The following is a 24,486-nucleotide window of genomic DNA, read 5'->3' on the forward strand; positions in this document are numbered from 1 at the left end:
TGCTTGGCCAACACACAGCATGTTGACATCGAGTTTGTCTGGCAGCCCGATTATCACTCTGTAGGTTGTAAAAATTAACGTCACAGAATACATAGTAATAAGTAGTTATTGGTGAAACAAAGTTTCCTTTCAACTACAGATTTGTGAAATAGTACCATTTGTTTTATATGTCATTTTACAGGGTGGCACAGTGGCACAGTGGGTAGCGCTGCTGCCTCGCAGTTAGGAGACCTGTGGTTCACTTCCCGGGTCCTCCCTTTGTGGAGTTTGCATGTTCTCTCCGTGTCTGCGTGGGTTTCCTCCCACAGTCCAAAGACATGCAGGTTAGGTGGATTGGCGATCCTAAATTGTGCTTGGTGTGTGTGTGCGCACCCTGCGGTGGACTGGCACCCTGCCCGGTGTTTGTTTAATGCCCTGCGCCCTGGGATTGGCTCCAGCGGACCCCCGTGACCCTGTAGTTAGGATATAGCGGGTTGGATAATGGATGGATGTTGTTTTACAAGCCATTGAAACTCACTGAGCAGAGTTTTTAGAGGTAAAAAGTAAGATTAGGCCTAAAAGATTTGATCAATATTGTGTACCCTTTAAGAGTTACAAAATTCTCAAAATGAAAGAGGGTAGAGTTTCTTCTGGAAATTCAACATGGCTAAACACAATGCACGATGAGCTACAAGTATGTTACTGAGGAAGAAGATGTAATCAACATGGGGCAATGAAATCGTATTCCAAATTAGCTGCAGTTTTAGATGAAAAAGCTGCTTTTGCCAGTGTTACATAAACTTTGTGTACACGATCAAGACAAGAACAACAATTTATTTCTGTATAGCTCAAATGACACAAAGAATGCCTCAATGGGATTTAACTGGCCTTATTTAATAGGCAGCCCCCCAGCCTTGACTCTAAGATGTCAGCCCTTCAGCCTCAGAACATTGCTGCCTATTGAGTCACAGCATTGGCCCTGCGACAAGGTTGAAGATGACATGGGGCTTAATATACTGTCTACACTAAACAGCTCTCTTCCTAGAGCTTCCAATTGGGGCAAATTTCACTGATCACAAAATGGTTTCTTTTTTTTATTTTAAAGTGAAGATTGATAGGCAAAAAATGGCACATGTATCCATTCAAAAATAAGCCTACAACACAACAAGATGTGCAAAAAGTCAAGTGGTTTGAATACTCTCTGAATCCACTGTAGATATGGGAAGAACATTATTATCATTTCACACTTGGCAGAGGCCTTAAGCCAAGACATTGTAGAAGATGAAGATATAATACAATCGTTTACATGCACTTTAACAATTGGTGCACAGATGGGTTTACACAGAGTGGCACACCAGCCTTCTGTTTTAAGTCTAAATCTTGAACTAGTGTACCACAAACCCTAAAAATCTGCAAACTCCACTCTTTGTCTCTGGGATATCTGAACTAAAAAACTGTAGTTGTTGATGGTGCATCATAGACCATAAAAATCTGTGTCATCATCCTGAAATAGATAGATAGATAGATAGATAGATAGATAGATAGATAGATAGATAGATAGATAGATAGATAGATAGATAGAAAAGGCACTATATAAGATAGATAGATAGATAGATAGTATAGTAGGAAGGGATAGATAGATAGATAGATAGATAGATAGAAAAGGCACTATATAAGATAGATAGATAGATAGTATAGTAGGAAGGGATAGATAAATAGATAGATAGATAGATAGATAGATAGATAGATACTTTATTAATCCCAAGGGGAAATTCACATAATCCAGCAGCAGCATACTGATACAAAGAAACAATATTAAATTAAATAGTAATAAAAATGAAAAATGAAAAAAATAAAAATAAAAAAGCAGACAATAACTTTGAGTAATGTTAGCATTTACTCCCCCAGGTGGAATTGAAGAGTCGCATAGTGTGGGGTCTCCTCAGTCTGTCGCTGAAGCTGCTCCTCTGTCTGGAGTTGATCCTGTTCAGTGGATGCAGTGGAGTCTTAATGATTGACAGGAGTTTGCTTAATGCCCATCGCTCTGCCACAGATAACTTTGCTCCTACAATAGAGCCTATTATAAATTATTATATTATTATTATTATTATTATATTATAAACGTAGGGTGATTAGACAGTACAAAAAGAAAAACTCAGAGAAAGACTCAAACAATCAGGAAAGGCAGCTTTGCAAATTGAGACCAAGTTATTGGCAGCAACTCACTAAGGCCGTCCTTTACCAGCAGGTTTGTCTAAAACAGCTACAGCAGCAAATCGTTTGAGTATCTCACAGAACGGCCAAAGTCTTTCAAGCCTCCCTGCTACATGTGCTTTACATCTGTCCTGACATATGGTGGCAGATACACAAGAAGGAGGCAGACAATGAGAGCTGAAGAATTTTTTTGTATGTAGTTTTGCACAATCCAAAGTGCTTACCACCTCAAACACATCCTGAAAACATCTGAGGAGGACACATCCGAATAGCAGGCAACCGTGCATTCCTGCCAGAAATCGGAGTCCAGACTTGTCAAACTTTCCTTCACAGGTCCATAAGGAAATGAATCGAAAGAACTGGATAACTAATGAGAATCAATCACAAAAATAAACAAAGAAAGAAAACCAGGAAGAAACGGAAAAAGACAGAGTGGCACGGAAAGTACAACCAGCATTAGAAACAAAAATGCGCTTATTAAGTACAATAACTGTTCCCATGTTAAATTACTTGGCGGCAGTGCTTCTACCTCCTAGAAGTGTAATCAATCAAATGCAGAGAAATGTTTTGTGTTCTTCTGGAGGTCCAATTGTGAACATTTAACACAAAATGAGGTCATGAAAATTAAAGGAGAAAGTGGTGAAAACTTTCCATTTTAATAAGGTTTTGTTATTACAGTGTAAGGCCATATAAAGAGGATACAAACGTGGTGAGGTGTAGTCTGGGGGCAGAAGGATTAAAGGTAAATATCTTAAATTCATTGTGCAAAATCAACATCAAAGCACATTAAATTAACTGTATAAACTCAATTACAATTAAAAAATGTTTTTGTACAAGCTCTTAAAGCACAGAGGAAGCAATTTTTTCTGTATTTCTTTGTCTTCTCCATTCATCTCTATTGGCTTATCGAGCTTATTAATTTAGGTATGTTTAAAAGCCTTAAATTTTACGTCGTTTGCCTTGCTCTCTCTCTCAGGGGTGGGGATCGACTTGTTCTTAATTTTACTTTTTGTAAAAATTGATTTGTATGGAATGATTGCAATAAAATTAATAAAATTAAAAAAAATAATAAAAAAATGTTTTTGTACAGATATTACAGAATCAAATACATCAGTGTGATAAAAATGTATGGTTATGGTACCTATAAAAAGTATTTACCCCCTTAGATGTTTTCACATTTTTTTGTTATACATCACAGTGGACTTAATTTGGCTTTTGTGACACGATTAGCAGAAAAAGAATCTTTAATGTCAAAGTGAAAACAGATCACTCCAAACTGGCCTAAATTAATTACAAATATAAAACACTGAATAATTGATCACATACAGTAACTATTCATCCCCTTAAATCCTCACTGGTGCAGCCATTTGGATTTAGAAGTCCCAGAATTAGTTAAGCTGAGCTCACCTGTTTGGGCTTTCACTTGATTGTCGTATAAATGTGCCTTAATGTGGATGGGCCAATTTGTGTGAGTCAGTATGGTGGGCAAACCTGCACAATGAAGACAAACGAACACACCAAGCATGGAAACAGCATCTAAGATGATGGGGAATACAGAGAGACAAACATAGAATATACAATGCCCAAGCTTAAAGTTATACTTGACAGCCATCACCTCACAACACAAGAACGGCGATTGATCCCTCAGCCGAGAACGTCCGTCAAGTCAAATATTAAAGTGAGAATCTTTACTTGCAGTTCCTTGGCAGCAGTGTGCTGTTGTAAAAATTGTTATCTTAAATATAGTATACTGCATATCTATTAATAATCAAGCCAAAGAACCAGGCAGGAGAAAGCTGTCCACTGTGTCACTTGTTTCTGATTATAAAAATGGCAACGCTCCATCATTACAGCAGCTTTTGATAGAATGGTCACAAAGTAAAGACAGAGAGCTATATTTATAAATAACTGAATTTACATAACAGTGCTGAATTAAAGCTTACCCTGATTGGTTGACTAGCTTACATTCACTCTGATTGGCTAAATGTTGTGTGGTGTTTTAGTGGAGAGCATTAACCAGCTTTCATAACCCCTCCTCCCAATAAAAGACTCATTTCTGCTCCATTCTTGGTCCTTACAATACTTTTCAATATTTCTTGAGTTCCTGTGTGCGTGACATCTGTCAAGTCTTACTGGGTACATGATAGTCAGCCAACCCCTTGAACCATTACCCAGGATCCTCTTGTTCTTTGTTGTTCATTTGACCAAAATCTGGTTTCCTGATCTGCTTGAACATGTTTCTGATATTTATTAACCTTTTCATAGTACAGTACTTCTAAGATAGATGCTATATGTTAATGTGGAAAGGATACCAAAACACTTTATGTGCAATAACTACAGTGGTGTGAAAAACTATTTGCCCCCTTCCTGATTTCTTATTCTTTTGCATGTTTGTCACACAAAATGTTTCTGATCATCAGACACATTTAACCATTAGTCAAATATAACACAAGTAAACACAAAATGCAGTTTTAAATGATGGTTTTATTATTTAGGGAGAAAAAAAATCCAAACCTACTTGGCCCTGTGTGAAAAAGTAATTGCCCCCTGAACCTAATAACTGGTTGGGCCACCCTTAGCAGCAATAACTGCAATCAAGCGTTTGCGATAACTTGCAATGAGTCTTTTACAGCGCTCTGGAGGAATTGTAGCCCACTCATCTTTGCAGAATTGTTGTAATTCAGCTTTATTTGAGGGTTTTCTAGCATGAACCGCCTTTTTAAGGTCCTGCCATAGCATCTCAATTGGATTCAGGTCAGGACTTTGACTAGGCCACTCCAAAGTCTTCATTTTGGTTTTCTTCAGCCATTCAGAGGTGGATTTGCTGGTGTGTTTTGGGTCATTGTCCTGTTGAAGCACCCAAGATCGCTTCAGCTTGAGTTGACGAACAGATGGCCGGACATTCTCCTTCAGGATTTTTTGGTAGACAGTAGAATTCATGGTTCCATCTATCACAGCAAGCCTTCCAGGTCCTGAAGCAGCAAAACAACCCCAGACCATCACACTACCACCACCATATTTTACTGTTGCTATGATGTTCTTTTTCTGAAATGCTGTGTTCCTTTTACGCCAGATGTAACGGGACATTTGCCTTCCAAAAAGTTCAACTTTTGTCTCATCAGTCCACAAGGTATTTTCCCAAAAGTCTTGGCAATCATTGAGATGTTTCGTAGCAAAATTGAGACGAGCCCTAATGTTCTTTTTGCTTAACAGTGGTTTGCATCTTGGAAATCTGCCATGCAGGCCGTTTTGCCCAGTCTCTTTCTTATGGTGGAGTCGTGAACACTGACCTTAATGGAGGCAAGTGAGGCCTGCAGTTCTTTAGACGTTGTCCTGGGGTCTTTTGTGACCTCTCGGATGAGTCGTCTCTGCGCTCTTGGGGTAATTTTGGTCGGCCGGCCACTCCTGGGAAGGTTCACCACTGTTCCATGTTTTTGCCATTTGTGGATAATGGCTCTCACTGTGGTTCACTGGAGTCCCAAAGCTTTAGAAATGGCTTTATAACCTTTACCAGACTGATAGATCTCAATTACTTGTGTTCTCATTTGTTCCTGAATTTCTTTGGATCTTGGCATGATGTCTAGCTTTTGAGGTGCTTTTGGTCTACTTCTCTGTGTCAGGCAGCTCCTATTGAAGTGATTTCTTGATTGAAACAGGTGTGGCAGTAATCAGGAAATTGAACTCAGGTGTGATACACCACAGTTAGGTGATTTTTTAACAAGGGGGCAATTACTTTTTCACACAGGGCCATGTAGGTTTGGATTTTTTCTCCCTAAATAATAAAACCATCATTTAAAACTGCATTTTGTGTTTACTTGTGTTATATTTGACTAATGGTTAAATGTGTTTGATGATCAGAAACATTTTGTGTGACAAACATGCAAAAGAATAAGAAATCAGGAAGGGGGCAAATAGTTTTTCACACCACTGTATATTACCCCTAAATGACTATGTGACCCCTAAGTCTCATTTTTCTTTCACAGTGGGTGGTGTGGGAGACTGGCGGCAGACCAGTTGCCTCAGGAATAACAGCAAAGGGGTTACGAGTATCCAGTTTAGCAACAGCAGTTCTTCTTTGAAAAAAAAAAAAGACTATATATTTATCCAAACATTTTCATGAATTACGAGGCACTGGGCTGCACTCTAGTTAGCCTATGCAGAAATCTGAGCGTGGTGTGGATTCTGCACTTTTTCTCTCCGTGTTGCTGTAGGTTGTTTTTTTTATTTTTTTCGCAGGTTACTGAAGTTTCCTCCCACATCTCATAAACATGCTGGTTGGAGACTCCAGTCTGACTCTGTGTAAGTGACTTTGCCTGACTGTGCCCTACGATGGGCTGCTCGCATTTCCTCATCAGCTTCCTGCTTTGCACTGATGCGCATGTATGTGCCCTCCGACCCTGGATTGGCCAGCGCAGTACATGAAACCTATCATCACATTATGAATTGATGGACATACTGTTTGTACCTATTAAACTGTAGCTAGTCACTCTTGTATATATTATAACTTGCTTTATAAGTCACCTTGACTAAAGGTTCACGCTAAATAAATAATAAAACATCTGAATTACCATAAGCCATCCGAATGCGGGGTGTTCATAAAAATGTAACTCTTTACTTCATGAGACAGAAGTACAAAATAAACAAGAAAAGTTTTGACAATTATTTGACATACTTAAATGTGCGCTTTAATGTAAACGGTTAAAGTCGTAAATATTTCGATTGTAACAGGAATTTTTAATTTTCTCTCCTCTGATAGAGGTCCACAGAGGGCTACTAGATCCCTAGTAATCGGTCAAAAGTCGAAAATAACATCATGTTCGTAATCAATAACATTGACATACACGTGCACTCCATATGCTTATGTTTGAAATCTGTCATTTTTAACTATCTAAAAAATCAAATATCGCGATCAGCAACCTTGACATAGTATAAAACGACACCACCATATTACCCATTCTCATTTTTTCGAATTTTTGTGAAGAAGAGTAACTTTGGCCCCTCGAATCCCATCAGCGGATGAACTCCTGAGATCGGATGATGTGACCTGCACAACTCCGAGCCCTTCTAATCATTTTTGATAAAGACACCTAATGGTTTGCTCTTTATCATCCATCCCGCTGTATCCCAACACAGGGCGGAAGGCAGGAAACAAACCCGGGGCCACAGGGCGCGCACACAAAGCACAATTTTACCCGCATGTATTTGGGAGGAAACCGGAGAACATGCAAACTCCACGCAGGGAGGACCCGGGGAGCAAACCCGAGTCTTCTAACTGCGAGGCATCAGCGCTACCCACTACGCCACCGCCTGCTCTTTATCATAAGGACGTAATTTCCTGCACAAAATATGATCCAAAAAGACTTTAAAAACAGCCAAAAAATTGGGGTGGGTGCTCGGCGTCTAGCTGCAAGAAGAGTCGAATAGTGTATCATACCTGGGGGGTACTGGGGATTCGGGATGCGCCGGATAAAAAAAAGAAGTGATTTCAAAGCGTTCATAAATAATTCTTACGAACGCATTAAAGCGATTGCACTCTTTCTTTGCTTATTTAATTGCAGTTTAAGAAAATAACACGTTATACTTCACAGCCTTAAAATGATCATCAAGATGGTGATGAATATAGAATACATCCATAAAATGCCAGTTCTCTAATCAGTGAAATCATTTATTACCAGATGTCACACCGTGTAGTTTGCTCTCCGTGGTGTTGCCATATTGTCGTTTACTTGACCTACAGTACTATGTAATAAAAAAGTTTTCAGATCTGGGGCACCAGAAAAGTGAAAGTAGTAGTCTGTGTATCACCCTGCACTGTTTACCAGTTTCACTATATCTGGATAACACGTTTTTTGCGTGAAACGGTATTCAGTTTCTTTCTAAAATGTAAAATGATGAAAATATCCATTCTTTTTGCAGTCGTAAAATTGTCACGTTTGACAGTTACTGGTTAAATAGTTAACATATATTGTAAAAAAAAACCTACATATTTTACATATTACCGATATAATTTTGTATTATTCTGTTTCCGTTTAAAAATTTGCATTATTAATCTCGGCTGATTTACATTTTTTCACGTTAAATTTCACGCCCATTCGTCAGCGCCGAGCTGTGATATAAGAAGCCGACACCCCGCCCAGTCACAGTTTTCGCTCCGCCCCCGTGGAACCTCCGAGCCAGTGATCGGGCAGCTGGCAGCCCAGACAGACGAGTTCTGTTGCGACTCCTCAGCACACGACGCATGGTATCCGCGGAGTATCGGAGGTTCCGAAAGTCGACGCTTAAGGCAGATCTGTAACTGGGATTTCTATACAAAAACTTTTTTTTCCCCTTTTTCTTACTTTTACGAGCAGTCCTACTAGAACTGAAAGCCGGAGGAACGAAGTGTGTGCGTTGATCCGACGGTGCCTCCTTTTAGCAGTTAATTTCACTCTGAACGGGGGCGGAGTGGAGCCCTCAATCCCATTTGGCGGCAGGTTGGACTGCTGCTCGTACGATGGCACTCAGAGTCCACCTTCTCGATTTCCTTTTATACTTCTCTGCACTTGTCCACACTACTGGAGCCCTGTACGCAGCTGGGACGAAGAAGGCGGCATTTGAAGCATGCGGACTCAAGGTAAAGTGGGGAGATGTGGGGTGGGCATTTTGAGGGAGCTGGGTTACCATACAACAAGGTGGGAGAGGAATGACGAGCAATTCACTGTGCCCAAATTAAGAATTCACCTGGCAGTCGGCCAGGTGTGCAACAGCTGGATGGCATGTTTAAGAGGGGTGTGGGCGGGGGTCCCACTTTTTATATGGCTTGTTTCCGTTCTTGACGTAAAGCCGAAAAGTCCAGACAGGAATGTGGAGCCACTGGGTTAGGGCTGGAATGGGGTTGAGTTTAGGTAGCACCACTCTGGTTTTCAAGAGTTCACTGTGGGAGCTAAAGGTTATCTAGACGAGCTGGCCAATTCGGGGTGCCCTGCACATTTTAGCGGAACGCAATGAATGTCACTTGAACTACTATTTTACACCCCTTTGTTACTTTAATGTCATCTCGTTAGCCCTTGTTTGAATTTTCTTTAGTGGGGGTGAGGGTCACACTTGAATGAATAGCCTATCTCTGGTCAACCCCCCAGTGACTGATTGCTGTTCTGGCTCTTTGTCCTCAGGGGTGCACATCTGCCTTTGAAGTGCTCTCCCATAGGAAGTGAACGGCTATTTGCTCAATTAAAGCTCCCTGGCATTTCCTCTTGAGACCACAGGCCACTTCCCTCTCCTGTCACTCATGTGGATTGCCGCTGGACAGATAGACGGAGAGGGGGAGAGGAGGGGAAGGGGGCTTAAAGCTGAAAGGTCCTGTATTTTCAGGCCACTTAGTATCACTCTTTATGGTTGTAAAGTAGTATGCTGCAGACTTGTGTGATTAGAAATGCCTTCAGTATGTCTTGGTCCTATATGTAAAAATACTGGTTCTTTAATGGCACTTTACTGGGTTGTGTGCTTCCTCGTAGACGCATTGCTTGACAAAAAAAAAATTCATTCTGGGATGGGATCTTTGCACATGAAGCTGGTTCTTTGAATTTTCAAAAGGTCCCTAAAATGGGGACAAAACCGAAATTGTTAATGTCTAGTAGGCTACCTGGCAGGGTACAGCAGATCAAGAGAATCTGAACACAGTTGGTGTTGCGGTATGTAGTAATAGTCCTGTTAAAATTAGGAGCCGATTGGTATTTTACAAAGTTCAGGCAGTCATTCATTTTGTAGCCCGCTTAGTCCTGAACCGGGTTGCTGGGATCTGCTGAAGCCTATCCTAGGTGGGATAGGGTGCAAAGCAAGAACAGACCCTGGGCAGGGCGCTGGTCCATTTCAGGGCAAACACACACACACCAAGCACACTGGCCAATTTAGGATGGCCACTTCACACAACCTGCGTGTCTTTGGACAGCGGGAGGAAACCCACATGCAGACTCCATACAGGGAAGGACCAGGATATGAACCCTGGTCTCCTTACTGTGAGTCGGCAGTTTAAGAATGTATGTGTATGCATGGAGGTGTGTGTGTAGAGCTTAGGAGTTTTAATAAATCACTACTGGCCCATCAATAAGTGACCCAAACTCTCATATTTAGTGCCTTCAGAAGGTTTTCAGACACCTTTACATTTTCACATTTTGTTTTGTTGCACGTTTATGCTAAACTCATTTACATTTATTTATTCCCCCCCACCAGACAACACTTGATAACCCAAATTGACAAATAAAAAACAAGATTATAGAAAGTTTTTTTCAATTTTCTAATAAACAGAATTCTCACATTGTTGCAAGTATACAGACCTTTTTGCTAATCTGGCTCGAGTGCATCGTCTTTCTCTTGATCATCGTTGAGCTGTTTCTGTGCCTTGAGTGGAGTCCACGTGTGGTCAATTCAGTAGAAAGCACTGAGTAGGATTAGGTAGACACCTGTCTGTAGAACAGGGGGGTCGAACTCCAGGCCTGGAGGGCCGCAGTGGCTGCAGGTTTTCATTCTAACCATCTTCTTCATTAGTAACCAGTTTTTGATGCTAATTAACTTCTTTAGCCTTTGCTTTAATTAGCTTAACTCAGACCCCTTAGTTGTTTTTTTCCTTAATTAGCAGCCGGACAGTAATGAGACCTAAAACAAGCAGGACATGACCAGCTCACCTGTACCCATCAAACCAAATCTGAAAATAAAGATGAAGGTCTCAGTAAGGTTGATCCCTCAGGTGACCAAAACGTTTTAGGAGTTCTTAGAAAAAAAACAGAATATCAACAGTTTTGGAAATGTCTGCTGTGGCACAAAGAGAGCAGCAAGAAGCCATGGAATTGAATAACGGGTTTAATTACCAGCAAGAATCGGCTTCTCATTAAGGAACTGGTTGGAGTTTGAAGCCCCAATTTAGCTGGTCATCTGTTGGCTCGTCTCATTTCTGTGTGGCTGCCATTTAATGAAGAAAAGAATCAATTCAGAAGACTTAATCCTTAAAAACAGGACTATTAAAATGAAGGGAAAAGAAGATAATCAGCAGTGAAAACTGGACACTGATTAGGAAAAAGGGTCAGAAAGAAAACCTGCAGCCACTGCGGCCCACCAGGCCTGGAGTTTGACACCCGTGCTGTAGAAGGTCCACAGCTGAGCAAATACCAAGCCATGGGGTTGAAAGAATTACCTGCACAGCTTAGAGACTTGCTCTAGGTTCACGTCTGGGAAAGGCTACAAAAAATTGTAAAGGTTATCAAGAGCGCTGTGGCCTCCATAATTTTTAAATGCAAAACATTTGGAACAACAATGACTCTCCTAGAGCTGGCCAAACTGAATAATCAGTGGGACAAGGGCCTTGGTAAAGGGAAGTGACCAAGAACCTGATAGTCACTCTTAGCTGAGCTACAGAGAACCAGTGTGGAGATGGGAGAAACTTCCAGAAGGACCATCACCACTACAACACTCCACCCATCTGGGCTTAATGGCAGAATAGCCAGATGATGCATGAAAGTCCATTTGGAGTTTGACAAAGAGGCACCCGAAGGACTCTCAGACTATGAGAAAGAAGATTCTCTGGTCGAATGAATGCAAAGTTCATGTATGTGGCTTCAATTCTAAGTGTCATGTCTGGAGGAAACCAAGCACGGTCCATCACCTGTGCGGTACAACCGTTCTAATGGTGAAGCATTATAAATAAAATTAAATTCTCTGCATTTCCTCAAAGCACTCGGCAACTGCAGGATAAAGGCCTTGCTCAAGGGCCCCGACAGAGCAGAGTCCCTGATGGCATTTACGGGATTCGAACCAGCAACCTTCCAATGGCCAGTGCAGATCCTTAGCCACCACTCTGCCTTATGGTGGCAGCATCATGCTGTGGGGGTTGAGTGTTTTTTTTTGCTAAAATGTCTAAAATCCCGTTTTTTGTCTTTGCCTTTCTGGTGTATTGAGTGTTGCTTGACGAGAGAAGAAACGCATTTCAATGATTTTAGCAGAAGGCTGCAACAAAACCAAATGTTTTAACAGTGAGGAGGTCTGAATGCTTTCTAAAGGCACCGATTACACGTAAAGAGAGAGTGAGTTTGGGTCCTGGCACTGGGGGGCTTGGGGGGGACCAATCGTGAATTCATATAGCTCCTTTTAGGATCGACCAAATGCACATGTACAGCTTGAGCCAGTGCTGGAGATTGAAACTGTGCCCAACAAGCTCTTTAGTCACATAGCCCCTCATTGGCCATGCGGAGAACAGACCATAAATCATCTTTAAAACAAACGTATCCTTGTCACTTCTCATTCCTCGCCTCTCCTTTTTTCCTTTGCCCAGTTTGTCTCGAAGACCTGTAACATATCAATTCTTGTCTTTCACAGCACATATCGTGTTCTGCTTTTTCTCCAATATGGATGCGACTCCCTCCCTTTGTGAATATTTTTGTCCGTCTTGTATAGTATTAGCCTGTAGAGTTCTTGCTAAATAACATAAGGAATGATGGCGGCCGGGTGGCACTGCGCCACACTTTAGGATGCCTGTCCCTGCAGGTGAACAGGATGTAAACAATCTGACCACAAAATGCAGGCAGTTAGCCGAAGAGAAGCTTCGTGTCGGCAAGTTTTGATCTCACCTGACGCAGAGGGCAGTGTTGTCTAAGCAGAACAAAAAAAAAAAAAATAAGCTGGTGTCTACTGCGGTCCTGACGTGAGCCGAAGAGTCGTAAGCAAGGCTTTCACCAGAACTTGTGGTGCACATGACAGAAACCATACACAGAACTTCCAGTTCACAAGACACAATATCCGATCCACCTTAATAAAGGGATAAGCTTCTGTGTGCCCATCTGTTCCTTTGTCTCTGTCATTCCAAAAGATGGCACATCACAGACATCCTTAGTAATAAAATGCATTGCATTTGTCAGTCCAACAGAGAGCACATCACAAACATTTTTAGCAAATGTGGAGTGTTATGGTGGTAATGGTCCTTCTGGACGTTTCTCCCATATCCACACAAGTTCTCTGGAGTTCAGCCAGAGTGGCTGTCAGGTTGTTAGTCCCCTCCTTGGTCTGCCACAACTCATGCCTAGATCTAGTGCTAGTATTATCTTAGCAGTGCTGCCAGTGGATGTAAGATAACTGGCATGGCAACCAAACAAATGTATTCCCAACTCATTAAACAGTGTCCAATGATACCCAGGATTGGAACTATGGTACAAGGGAAGGGATCTTAGCAGCGCTGTGTATGCCATGTGCTACAGGCTAAACCCAGTGTTCGTACCAAACACCACAGCCAGTTCTAGTAGCCAGACACTGGACACAAAGGCTTGTCCCACGAGTGTCTAATCCAGAACAACTGAAACTAGATGTCACCCCAAAATTTTAAAGTGTTGGTCAACGCAACCCCTAAACTTAATTAATGCTGGCAATGCTGTGATTGCCTGATTCTGCCCACCAGTACCAGAATCTATACCACGCGATGGTGGGCAGAGCAACAAGTGCTTGCTAGAAAGCAACTAAAGCCTGAAGCTGTACCAAGCGTAACCCAGGATTGCTAATTATTACCAGCGCACAACATTCAATGCCAGAGGCTAGACATCGGACACAGTCGCCAGGGCAATCAATTTCCCGATGCTGCCTGTCACATCCTGTTGTTTGTAGACTTTGCATCCAGCAGTGCAGGATTCAAATGGCGCACAGGAGGCAATGCCCCACACTCACAGGTGACAAGCCCCGTGATGCCAGTGACATTTGTTTCAGTGGTACAGTGCGCCATGCAGCAGGATGTAATGAGTGCTAACACTGGCAACCCCTTTTTTTGTCCAGCTAATGTGCTTAAAATGCTGAGCCTTTATATATTGATATTCAGCATTTTAGCTCCATCTTTGTAACTTGTTAGTTCAAAAGGTTTAAATTGGTATTGTCACATATGAGGGCACTGTTTTTAGCACACTAGACAAATTCCTGCCATCCACATGACTCTGACTTGGGTTTGGTAGATAAAAGTTGGAGTAACATTGAAGCCACATGTGTTGCACCTCTTTTGGACTAATGGAAGTAAGTGTAGACTTCATGTTTTATACACCCCAGAGTGGGGTGGCAAAGAAGGTTCTGTCTTCTGACTTCTCTCCGTGGATTCTTCAGGTGGTCTCTTCTAAGCCAGTTTCACTGCTCGAGTACTTCCTGTAGGTCAGCCATTAGGCTCCCTTTCCCTCCCACCATTCAGTGTTTTCCACGACTGTAGGTTGACTTCCAGATGGGTCTGCGCTGCACAGAGGCTTTATGTACTTCACACCCTCCACTTATTTTCCATGACTGTGGGTTGACTGCCGATGTACCTGTGGTGCTCGTAAGCTCGATGCCCTTCCTACCCTCTGCATAATTTCCATTATTGTGGGTTGACAGCTGATGCCCCTGTGGCTGAACTGTCAGCCCTGTTATAGACATGCTGGGAGTAGTCACTTTGTCTACCTGGGACTGTAGTACACTATTTTATTTGAGGGTTTTTTACAAAAAAAATGTCAGCTTGACTACCTTCAGCCCGGAGGTCATTTTAAAGAATCATTTCTACTGTTTTATCAATCAATCAATCAATCAACATTTATTTCTATAGCACATATTCATACAAAAAAAATGTAGCTCAAAGTGCTTTACAAAATGAAGAATAGAAAAATAGAAGACACAATAAAAAATAAACATAAGTCAACATTAATTAACATAGAATAAGTAAGGTCCGATGGCCAGGGTGGACAGAAAAAAAAAACTCCAAAAGCTGGAGAAAAAAAATAAAATCTGTAGGGGTTCCAGACCAAGAGACCGCCCAGTCCCCTCTGGGCAATCTACCTAACATAAGTCAAACAGTCCTCTTTGTATTTAGGGTTTTCATGGAAGGACCTGATGATGATGGTCACGTAGACTTCTGGCTTTCAGTCCATCAATGTTGGTGCATCATGATGCTTTGAGTAGGTGGAGGTGGCGCAGGCCGCCACCACAAAGAAAACAGAAAAAGAAACAGAAGAGAGAGTAGGGGTCAGTACGGATTTTGGAGCCACTGTGAATAGTTATTATGAAGAATTGAACATACAGAGTATCAGGATTAAGTTAAAGTGAAGTTATGAGAAGGCCCTGTTAAAGTAATGTGTTTTCAGCAGTGTTTTAAAGTGCTCTACTGTATCAGCCTGGTGAATTCCTATTGGCAGGCTATTCCAGATTTTAGGTGCATAACAGCAGAAGGCCCCGCCTCACCACTTCTTTTAAGTTTTGTTCTTGGAATTCTAAGGAGACACTCATTTGAAGATCTAAGGTTACAATTAGGAATATAAGGTGTCAGACATTCCAATATATAAGATGGAATGAGATTATTTAAGGCTTTATAAACCATAAGCAGTATTTTAAAGTCAATTCTGAATGACACAGGTAACCAGTGTAGTGACATCAAAACTGGAGAAATGTGTTCGGATTTTCTTTTCCTAGTTAGGATTCTAGCAGCTGCATTCTGCACTCGTTGCAAGTGATTTATGTCTTTTTTGGGTGGTCCTGAGAGGAGTGCGTTACAGTAACAAAACAAAAGCGTGAATTTCTCCGCATCCTTCAGTGATATAAGAGTTCTAACTTTTGCTGTGTTTCTTAAGTGAAAAAATGCTGTCCTAGTGGTCTGATGAATATGCGATTTAAAATTCAGATTACAGTCAACAGTTACCCCTAAGTTTTTTACTTCCGTCTTAACTTTTAATCCTAATGCATCAAGTTTATTTCCGATAACCTCATTGAATCCATTATTGCCAATTACTAAAATTTCAGTTTTCTCTTTTAGTTTGAGAAAATTACTATTCATCCATTCAGAAATACCAGTCAGACATTGTGTTAGTGTATCGAAAGAGTCAGAGTCATCAGGTGCTATTGATAAGTACAGCTGTGTGTCATCAGCATAGCTGTGGTAGCTCACGTTGTAACCTGAGATAATCTGACCTGATGGAAGCATGTAGATTAAGAAGAGCAGCGGACCCAGGATAGAGCCTTGTGGACCACCATATAGTATATCATGTGTCTTTAAGTTGTGATTACCATAACTAACAAACAATTTTGTATTAGTTGGAGTAAGTTAGGGGCGGCACGGTGGCACAATGGTAACGCTGCTGCCTCGCAGTTAGGAGACCCGGGTTCGCTTCCCGGGTCCTCCCTGCGTGGAGTTTGCATGTTCTCCCGTGTCTGCGTGGGTTTCCTCCGGGCGCTCCGGTTTCCTCCCACAATCCAAAGACATGCAGGTTAGGTGGATTGGCGATTCTAAAATTGGCCCTAGTGTGTGCTTGGTGTTTGTGTGTGTCCTGCGGTGGGTTGGCACCCTGCCCAGGATTGGTTCCTGCCTTGTGCCCTGTGTTGGCTGGGATTGGCTCCAGCAGACCCCCGTGACCCTGTATTCGGATTCAGCGGGTTAGAAAATGGATGGATGGATGGAGTAAGTTAGTCTCAACTATGGCTGGTACTGTGACCTAGTGGATAAGGCATTAAAAGGTGTTATATAAAATAAAGACTTATTTCTTGAAAGCTATAGAACTACAGAAAGAAGAAATAATAATCATTCTTTATACATTTACAGTATATAGCTCTTTTCCTATTACAAAGTGATTTTCATAGTGAGTGGGGAGCCACTTCAACCACCACTAATGTGCAGCACCCACCTGGATGATGTGACGGCAGCCATTTTTGCGCCACTACGCTCACCACACATTAGCTGTTAGGTGATGAAGGGGTGAGAGGGATAGCCAAGTAGAGACAGGGGATGATTAGGGGGACAGAATGACTAGGCCATGGTGGGTAATTTAGCCTGAACACTGGGGTACACCGTACTCTTTACGAAGGATGCCCAGGGATCTTTCGAGACCATAGTAAGTCTTGGCCTAGGTTTTACATCTCATCTGAAGGACGCTGCCATTTTTACAGCACCGTGTCCCCGTCACTGCACTGGGGCATTGGGATCCACATTCAGACCACAGGGTAAGCGCCTTACGCAGTCCCCTCATGCCAAAGAAAACAAGGATGGATGACAGCAGAGTAACAAAGTGCAGGACAAAAGTTGTTTTTTTTTTGTGTACTTCTTCTGCATTGTCTTGTGAAAAGTGCAGCAGGAGTGATCGTGTGACATCCATGAGTATTGTCTATGACCACTGCAAAAGTGTAACACTGGCACATTTGTGCTGAACTTATTGGCTTTATTTAGGGTAGCTGTAATCCCCTTTGGCAGTATTGAGTATCGAATATCATATTACTAATATGATGATGATTGATAAAACATTTTAAAAATGAGAAATGAAGAAATATTTAAAGTGGGGTTGCTTTGATTGCAGCTATCATATAAGTTGTGAAGATGGTCCAGCTAATATCACTATATCGGGCAGCGTTTCCCAACCTGTGGGCCATGGCGGCATTGCAGGTGGGCCATGGCCGACCTACAGACAAAACCTTGCACGCTGCGCTCACCCGCTCTGACGGTCACACTCCATTCACACCCGCAGTATCGCAGGTGGATCGCGGGTGATCCTGGACGACCTCTCCATTCCCCGCTCTGATGATCATGCTCGATTCACCAAGGAGGAATAGCGTTGATGAACGTGCTTGATTCATCTAACACTCTGAAGCTCTGGTGATCACGTGGGACTCCTAGACACCCACCCACCCAGTGGATGATCGTGCCGACTTCCCACTCCCTCCACTCAGACAGTCGATCTAAATTCACGCAGAGCCCCCCCATGGGTCGCAAGCACATTGCCATGAGAAAAAGTGGGTCGTGACACCAGAAAGGTTGTGAAACGCTAATGTAGGGTATTACCCTCAGCCCACCTGCTCAAATGTGGTGCACAAATGAGTGGAGTGGATGTACTATTAAAGTTCTTATGACATTTAATTGGCCCATTAACCTTCTACATAATAGCAGCTTTTAATTTATGTAATAGTTCTTAAATATCTGCTTTTATTATTTAAGGAGAGACATTGATAACTGGTGAACATACAATACATCCTAACATAATGTTCTCAAGCCCACTTAATCCAGGGTTGTTGGTAAACATATATTCAAATTTATCTTATTAAATTGGGCATCTTTGTGCTTAACAATATCATGTTAAAGAGTTGCTGCTTTTTTATAAAGTGCATTACATATTTAGCACTATTATAAGACACCTTGTCAAAGAAACATTTTGCCCATAAGTGTGAACCACTGTAAAGTGTGTGTGATTTAAATGTGTCCTTCAAGCTACCTTTTGGACCTCATCTGCTGGCACACAAAATTTTCGGGACATCAGCGTGATGGCTGTTGATTTGTAAAGAATCAAATGATTGACCTCATGTATGTGACTTGGGAGACACGCTGTATTGGCGGGTGTATATAATACCATCTTTATTTTACACAGTAGATTTCACAGCATACTTGACCACAGGACATTTCTATGAAGGACGCAAGTGCTGAACAGTGAATCTGAGTGGCGTAACCAATGAAGCAAATGTAAATTATTATAATACAGAAGTGCAGTGACACCTGGGATGGCCACTTCTTGAAATGCCAGCAGGATGTATCCCCAAGATTGAGTTTAAATTATGGCTCCCTGGTTTTTTGGAGGCAAAATGTGGTGAAATCACAAAAGTCACTCACAGGGGACCCTGGCACCCAAGGACCCCTACAGGGCTTCCCACCAGTCTCCTGCAGCTCACCCTGCGGGTGTCCAAACGGCAGCCTTACCAGAGGGATGCTGCTCCCCAGCATACCGTGAGCCCGGGAGGAAGTCTCTGTCTGTCCTTCCGTTATAATGGCCTCCCCTGAGAGGAAAGCGAACAGCCACCGTCCTAGCCAGGATGCCAGTTTAATTTTGCCTAACCTTACAGGGGTGAGTTAGGTAGGTACAGTTGTGTTTTGAAACCTACAACACAGTAGATGTAGTGTGGCTCACACATTATGGAGCAGCAGGGTTCCATTCTTAATTTTGGCTTAAAGTGAATGTTTTTAACAGATGGACCAAAATTTCAAAAGATGACAGATCAATAATCTGGTAGAGCACATGGAAAAGGAACAAGTCAGTTGTGCTGTGGGAGCACTGTGTCTGCAGGTAGAAACAAGTGGGCACAAAGTAGAGAGAAAGCTACACTAACTAACTGTCAATTTCATGAAATCTTACTTACTTACTTATGCCTTCTACGCCTCCAGGGGCACAGGCCACCAACAAGAAAACCTCCAGGATTCTCTGTCCTGTGCCTTTCTTTCCAGATTCCTCAAGTGAGGCCCATCGTCATGGCGTCTTCCAGTAGGTCCTGGCGTCTTCCAGTAGGTCCTGGCGTCTTCCAGTAGGTCCTGGCGTCTTCCAGTAGGTCCTGGCGTCTTCCAGTAGGTCCTGGCGCCACGTGTTCCTTGACCTTCCTCTCTTCCTTTTGCCTTGGGGATTCCAGGTCAGGGAGCGACTGCAGATGTTGGTGGGAGGTCTTTCTGAGGGGCGGGGGTTCACACCCTCCTCTGCCAAAGGTCATTGTTGCTGATGGTGTTAGGCCAGTGTATCTGGAGGATCCCTCGCAGACATATGTTGACGAATGTTTTCTTAATGGTCATAACTGTCATCCTCCAGGTCTCGGCTCCATAAAGAAGGACTGACTCGATTAAGTCATGCCTTCCATTACAAGGATGATGCAGAATTAGACACAAGGCATAAGTCAACCCCGGGTGCAGAGTGCCCTCCCATATGCACTTGTACAGGACCATTGTAAAATTGTCAATTAAATTAGAATTAAAATGCATTCACATTTCACATATTAAGAGTATCTGTAAAAAGCCCATGCGAACTTGGAGAAAATGTGTAATCTCCTCATAGGTAGTGACTAAGCTGGCAGTCGCACACCGGTTCCTGGAGCTGTAAGGCAACAGCACTAACCATTGTGCCGCCATGCAGCTGCTCAGACCTCATAATACAAGCCTGGGCGTTTACTTTGTGGCTTATTCATCCGGCATTGTCTTGCCTATAAAAGGTGACGTAACTGCCAATACTGCCTGGCAGGTGAGAAGACAATGGATTTCATATCACAGGAGTATTACACTGCGTGCCTTCCGGCTTGCTTTTTAACTCTCCTTTTCATCCATTTCTTGTACTGGCCTAATTTAATTGAGGGTCACAGTGAGCCATAGGCTATCCTGGAAGCATTAGATTCGGGACAGGAGCTAGTCTCTTATATACGGCACTACATTTTTTTGATTGGGTTTTCCTAACGGCTGGCAGGACAGATACGGCTTACTTTTGCTCAGTCTGACTGCAGCATGCTGCTTTTCACTTTGTGCCTCGATTGACAAATAATGAATAATCTCCAGCTTGGACAAGACTACAGCTATCTGTAGCAGGGTCTCGGCTCAGTAAGATCTCGTGCTGGGGTTCCCTTGCTCCTCCATTTAAAGCTTAGTTTGTGACTGTTGGCTTCAGGCAGCGCTGAGCCTCTGCTTGTTGTTTGGGGCCTGGTTAAGGCGTTTTTCCTCTCCTATTTTTTTTTTTTTTTTTTGTGACATCTTGTCAGAAAGAAATGATGAACACAATCAGTGGGCACCTGATGTGCGAGCACAACCATATTTCTGAAGTATCTTTCAGGTTATTCAGAGTCAGCCATCCGGCCAGTTGCTTCCAAGGGCCTTTTTGTGCGCCTCTGTGGGAAAATCCCTGCCTGGCTGCTCGGCAATTTAAGAAAGTCACCAGACTGCATTATTAGATGTGAATCCTGCCGCCTCTTTTGTGTGGTTCACCGCCCCCCTTTTATTTTATTTGGGGAGGTGAGAAATGTTCCTAAAGAGCACAGCAGCCTGCAGAGAGCCCTAACGCGTCATGTTTTTCAGAGCTGCGATCAAGGTGTTATGCCGTCGTGAAAAGGATTTGGGAGCCAATCGGTTTTAAGTAGTTCAAAGTGCAGGAAGAGCTCCTCTGCTTTGAACGAGACTCATTTCCTATGCCGACAAGCGGGCACGATTTTAGGACCTGCCACATCATGATGGAAATCAGATCGCGGAAACAAGCCTTGTAATTAATGAGGGGCTCCGACAGCTGCCTGACCTGAGAGCTATAATCACGTTAAACACACACGCTCTGCTGTAGGTCTGATCGTCGGACTGGGGTTGGGGGGATGGCCGAGGCTGAGGTAAGGCTTTATGATGTCCACGGTCTCCCGTGGCTCACTGATACTGGAAGGGTCTTGTGGGCTGCAAAGGAAGACATACAGTATTATCTGCGTAAAATCTCTTACTTCTCCATCTGTGTCTCCCTTGTGTCCGTGTTGACTTCTGGTATACAGTTATGGCGAGTGACCGGACGTCCTTATAAAATCTGCTGATAGTGGCGCCTCCCTGTGACCATGTGAAAGAACCATTGTTAAATTTGCTGATACAATCCATTTCTGGCATTGGACGAGACTCTGTACAAAATCTCTGCTTCCCAAGCTGATATTGGTGCCCACAGTGTCTACGTTGAAAAGCTGTTTTTACATTTTCGAATACATTTACATTTATTCACGTAGCTTTTATCTGTAATACTACATTTTTCTTTATGTCACTATATCTGGACAATACTGTTATGAGTTTTATTCACATGTGCATGTTAACTGTGGCACACAGGGGCTCAGCAGTTAGAATTGCTAGCCAAGCATTGGAGTAGATAGCCAGAGACAACTGGAGGCTTGTATAGTCAGCTTAAACACAGGTTAGTGTATTTCTGTCCTCTATCAGCACAAATCTTCTTTCCTTATTGGGAGAATGAGAATCGGCATGTAAGCACTATGATATTTCTGTATTTTGTGGGGGAGGAATTCAGCCCTTGTTTGGAGACGGAGAAGACCAGCAAGTGACGCATGACATTATAAAGGCTTGGACAACAGTCAGACCCTTAGAGGCGGAATCGACAAAGCTCGAAGAAAAACCTCCCAGCGTGGTGACGAGAAAATGGCTGACTGTGTTGATCCAGATTTCCCACCTGGATTAAGTCTGTCCATGCGCCTCTCCGTCTGTAACCGCGTTAACCGTCAGTAAATGTAAGCTGAAAGATATTTTTTCTTATGTGATTCTTGTACCGCCGTAATCACGATGGGAGGGATATCGCCTTTTCTGGTATATTACGATATTGTTTAATTATTTAATATGCCACAATTTTAAAAGAACTAATGCCTCTGCAGGAAACACTTACAAAAGAGGTCAAACATCTGTCTGTTAACTGTTTTGAAACTAGGTTACCATCACATGTGAAGAGTTCAAGACCAGGGATGGCCAACTCCAATCCTGGTGGGCCACAGGCTACATGGTTTCATTCTAACCCTTTTCTTAAAAAGTGACCAGTTCTGCTAATTAACTTCTGTTGCCTTATTTGTAATTGACTTGATATTTAAGATACAGACCCCTTAATTGTTTTTTTCCTTAATGAGACACAAAATGAGCCAACACATCACCAGCTGGCTGTGTCCATCCTACACTATTAGACATGTATAAACAAAAGACCCGTGTGTGTATGGAGCAATCCGTTCTGCTCACGTTCAACCACAGCCATTAGATGATACATGCGTGCACTTTTAATTTTTTTCGGTTCTTACATGCACCTCACTTCTCACTACGCAAGACCTGTGTGCAGCAAATGTGGCCGCGCAACAATGTCGTGTTAATGGCACAGATGAAGAGAGACAACGTCGAAACGAAGCAAATTCCGTGGCTCAAAAATGTGCAAGTGAAACACCTCAGTAATGGAGGGCAAGGCTTGAAGTTTTCTCTAAAAACATTTTCTATCTGGAGGTATTTTCTTGAGACCAAAGATCAATAGGACTCATATTGCCACGAGATACGACTAAGATACGGTATCGCAAGTACAGTAATCCCTCGTTTATCGCGGGAGATAGGTTCCAAGGCCGGCCACTGAATTTCCGCGAAGTAGGAACACCATATTTATTTAATTATTTAACGTGTATTTGGACGTTTTTAAACCCTCCCTGTACTGTTTACAACCCACCCTACTCTATTAATAACAGGGACCTACCTAACATTTCCTGGGGCACCTCTTCCACGGTTTCCGAAGGTGTATCCATAGTAGTAGTAGTAGGAACTGGCTCTTTTTTGCGAGGCTGCAAAAACATTGTGATCGGCAGTGGCTGCCGCTGCTTCTTTTTCCGGTCGAAGAGAAGCTTGTAGGCAGTCATGACGTCGTCGACCTTGTTGCAAAATTGGACCGATCGAACGGCGTTTAGGCTCAGCACCAGCCTTGGAAGAAGGAGCACGTTTGGGAGCCATTGCAGGGGGTGAAAATTGAAGCAAAGTTCAACGCAAAGAAACCACAAAAAAATCACACTCCGTACAGTGTAAAGTAAACCGCTGTGCGAGAAAGCTTGAAGCAAAATGGCCGCGACAGAGAGACAAGGGGAGGTGCTGTGGGAACTGGGCATCAGTCAAAGCACCCGATTAGAAAGCGGGAAGCTGTGATTTGTCGTTTCCCTCCCATGTACCAATCACAGCCCGTGTTACAACGCACTTAGTCACCGAACTTGTTTTGTTGTTCTTGGACTAGGAAATACTACTACTGTACTATATTTAAAAACCTGCGAAGTCGTGAATCCGCGAAAAGTGAACCGCGAAGTAGCAGGGGATTACTGTATCTTCTTACGAAAGCCAGTTGGGCCGCAAGCACAGGTGGGTCCACGTCCTTTGCCTTGAGTAATTCTTGAGAGTTAGCTGACACCTCTCCAAGTTCACAAATGTAGTAAAACTGCTAGGGAGTCTTTGGGTTGATTTTTGTCCCAAAGACCACACGTAGCTAGTTTGAAAACAAAGAAAGGTGAAGGTCTCAGTAATGTTGATCTGCTCAGGTCCATAAAACATTTGGATGGTTCTCTTATATAAAAAAAGAAAATGTCTGCTCTGGCAGAATGAGAACACCAGCAAGCCATGCAGGCAAATAGCAGGTTTAATTAAAAACTAGAATCGTCTTCTAATTAAGAAACTGGTTAGAGAGAAATGGGTTGGAGTTAGCTGGTCATCTGTTGGTTCACTTCACGTCTCATGTTTGTATGTTCATTTAAGGAACAGAAATCATTCAGAAGAGGGAGTCTTTAAAAACATGGCAATTAAAATGAAGGGAATAGAAGTCAATTAACAGCAGAAATCGATCCCTGATGAAGAAAGTGGCAGGAAGGAACTCAAGCAGCCACTGCGGACCTCTAGGATCGGAGTTGGAAACCCCTGCTCTAGATAAAAGAGAAAATCGCACAACTAGTTACGTATTTCTTAGCTAAAAAAAAACGTAGCATCAAAACCATAATTAGAAAGATCTTCACTGACTAAAAGAATCTTCA

The 24,486-nt window shown here is 42.6% G+C and overlaps 1 protein-coding gene across 1 annotated transcript in view; it reads left to right on the top strand.

The window, feature by feature from the left end:
- The first annotated feature begins 8,360 nt into the window (after positions 1 to 8,360).
- The window catches only part of il17rd (interleukin 17 receptor D), a 73,826-nt gene continuing 57,700 nt past the window's right edge, over positions 8,361 to 24,486 (top strand). The window contains exon 1 of the mRNA XM_039770986.1: positions 8,361 to 8,806. Coding sequence (XP_039626920.1) covers positions 8,687 to 8,806 — 120 coding nt within the window. The 5' untranslated portion in view covers positions 8,361 to 8,686. The remainder of the gene's footprint in view (positions 8,807 to 24,486) is intronic.

Source organism: Polypterus senegalus, chromosome 12 (assembly GCF_016835505.1).
Source record: "Polypterus senegalus isolate Bchr_013 chromosome 12, ASM1683550v1, whole genome shotgun sequence".
In the NCBI taxonomy this organism is placed as follows: domain Eukaryota; kingdom Metazoa; phylum Chordata; class Cladistia; order Polypteriformes; family Polypteridae; genus Polypterus; species Polypterus senegalus.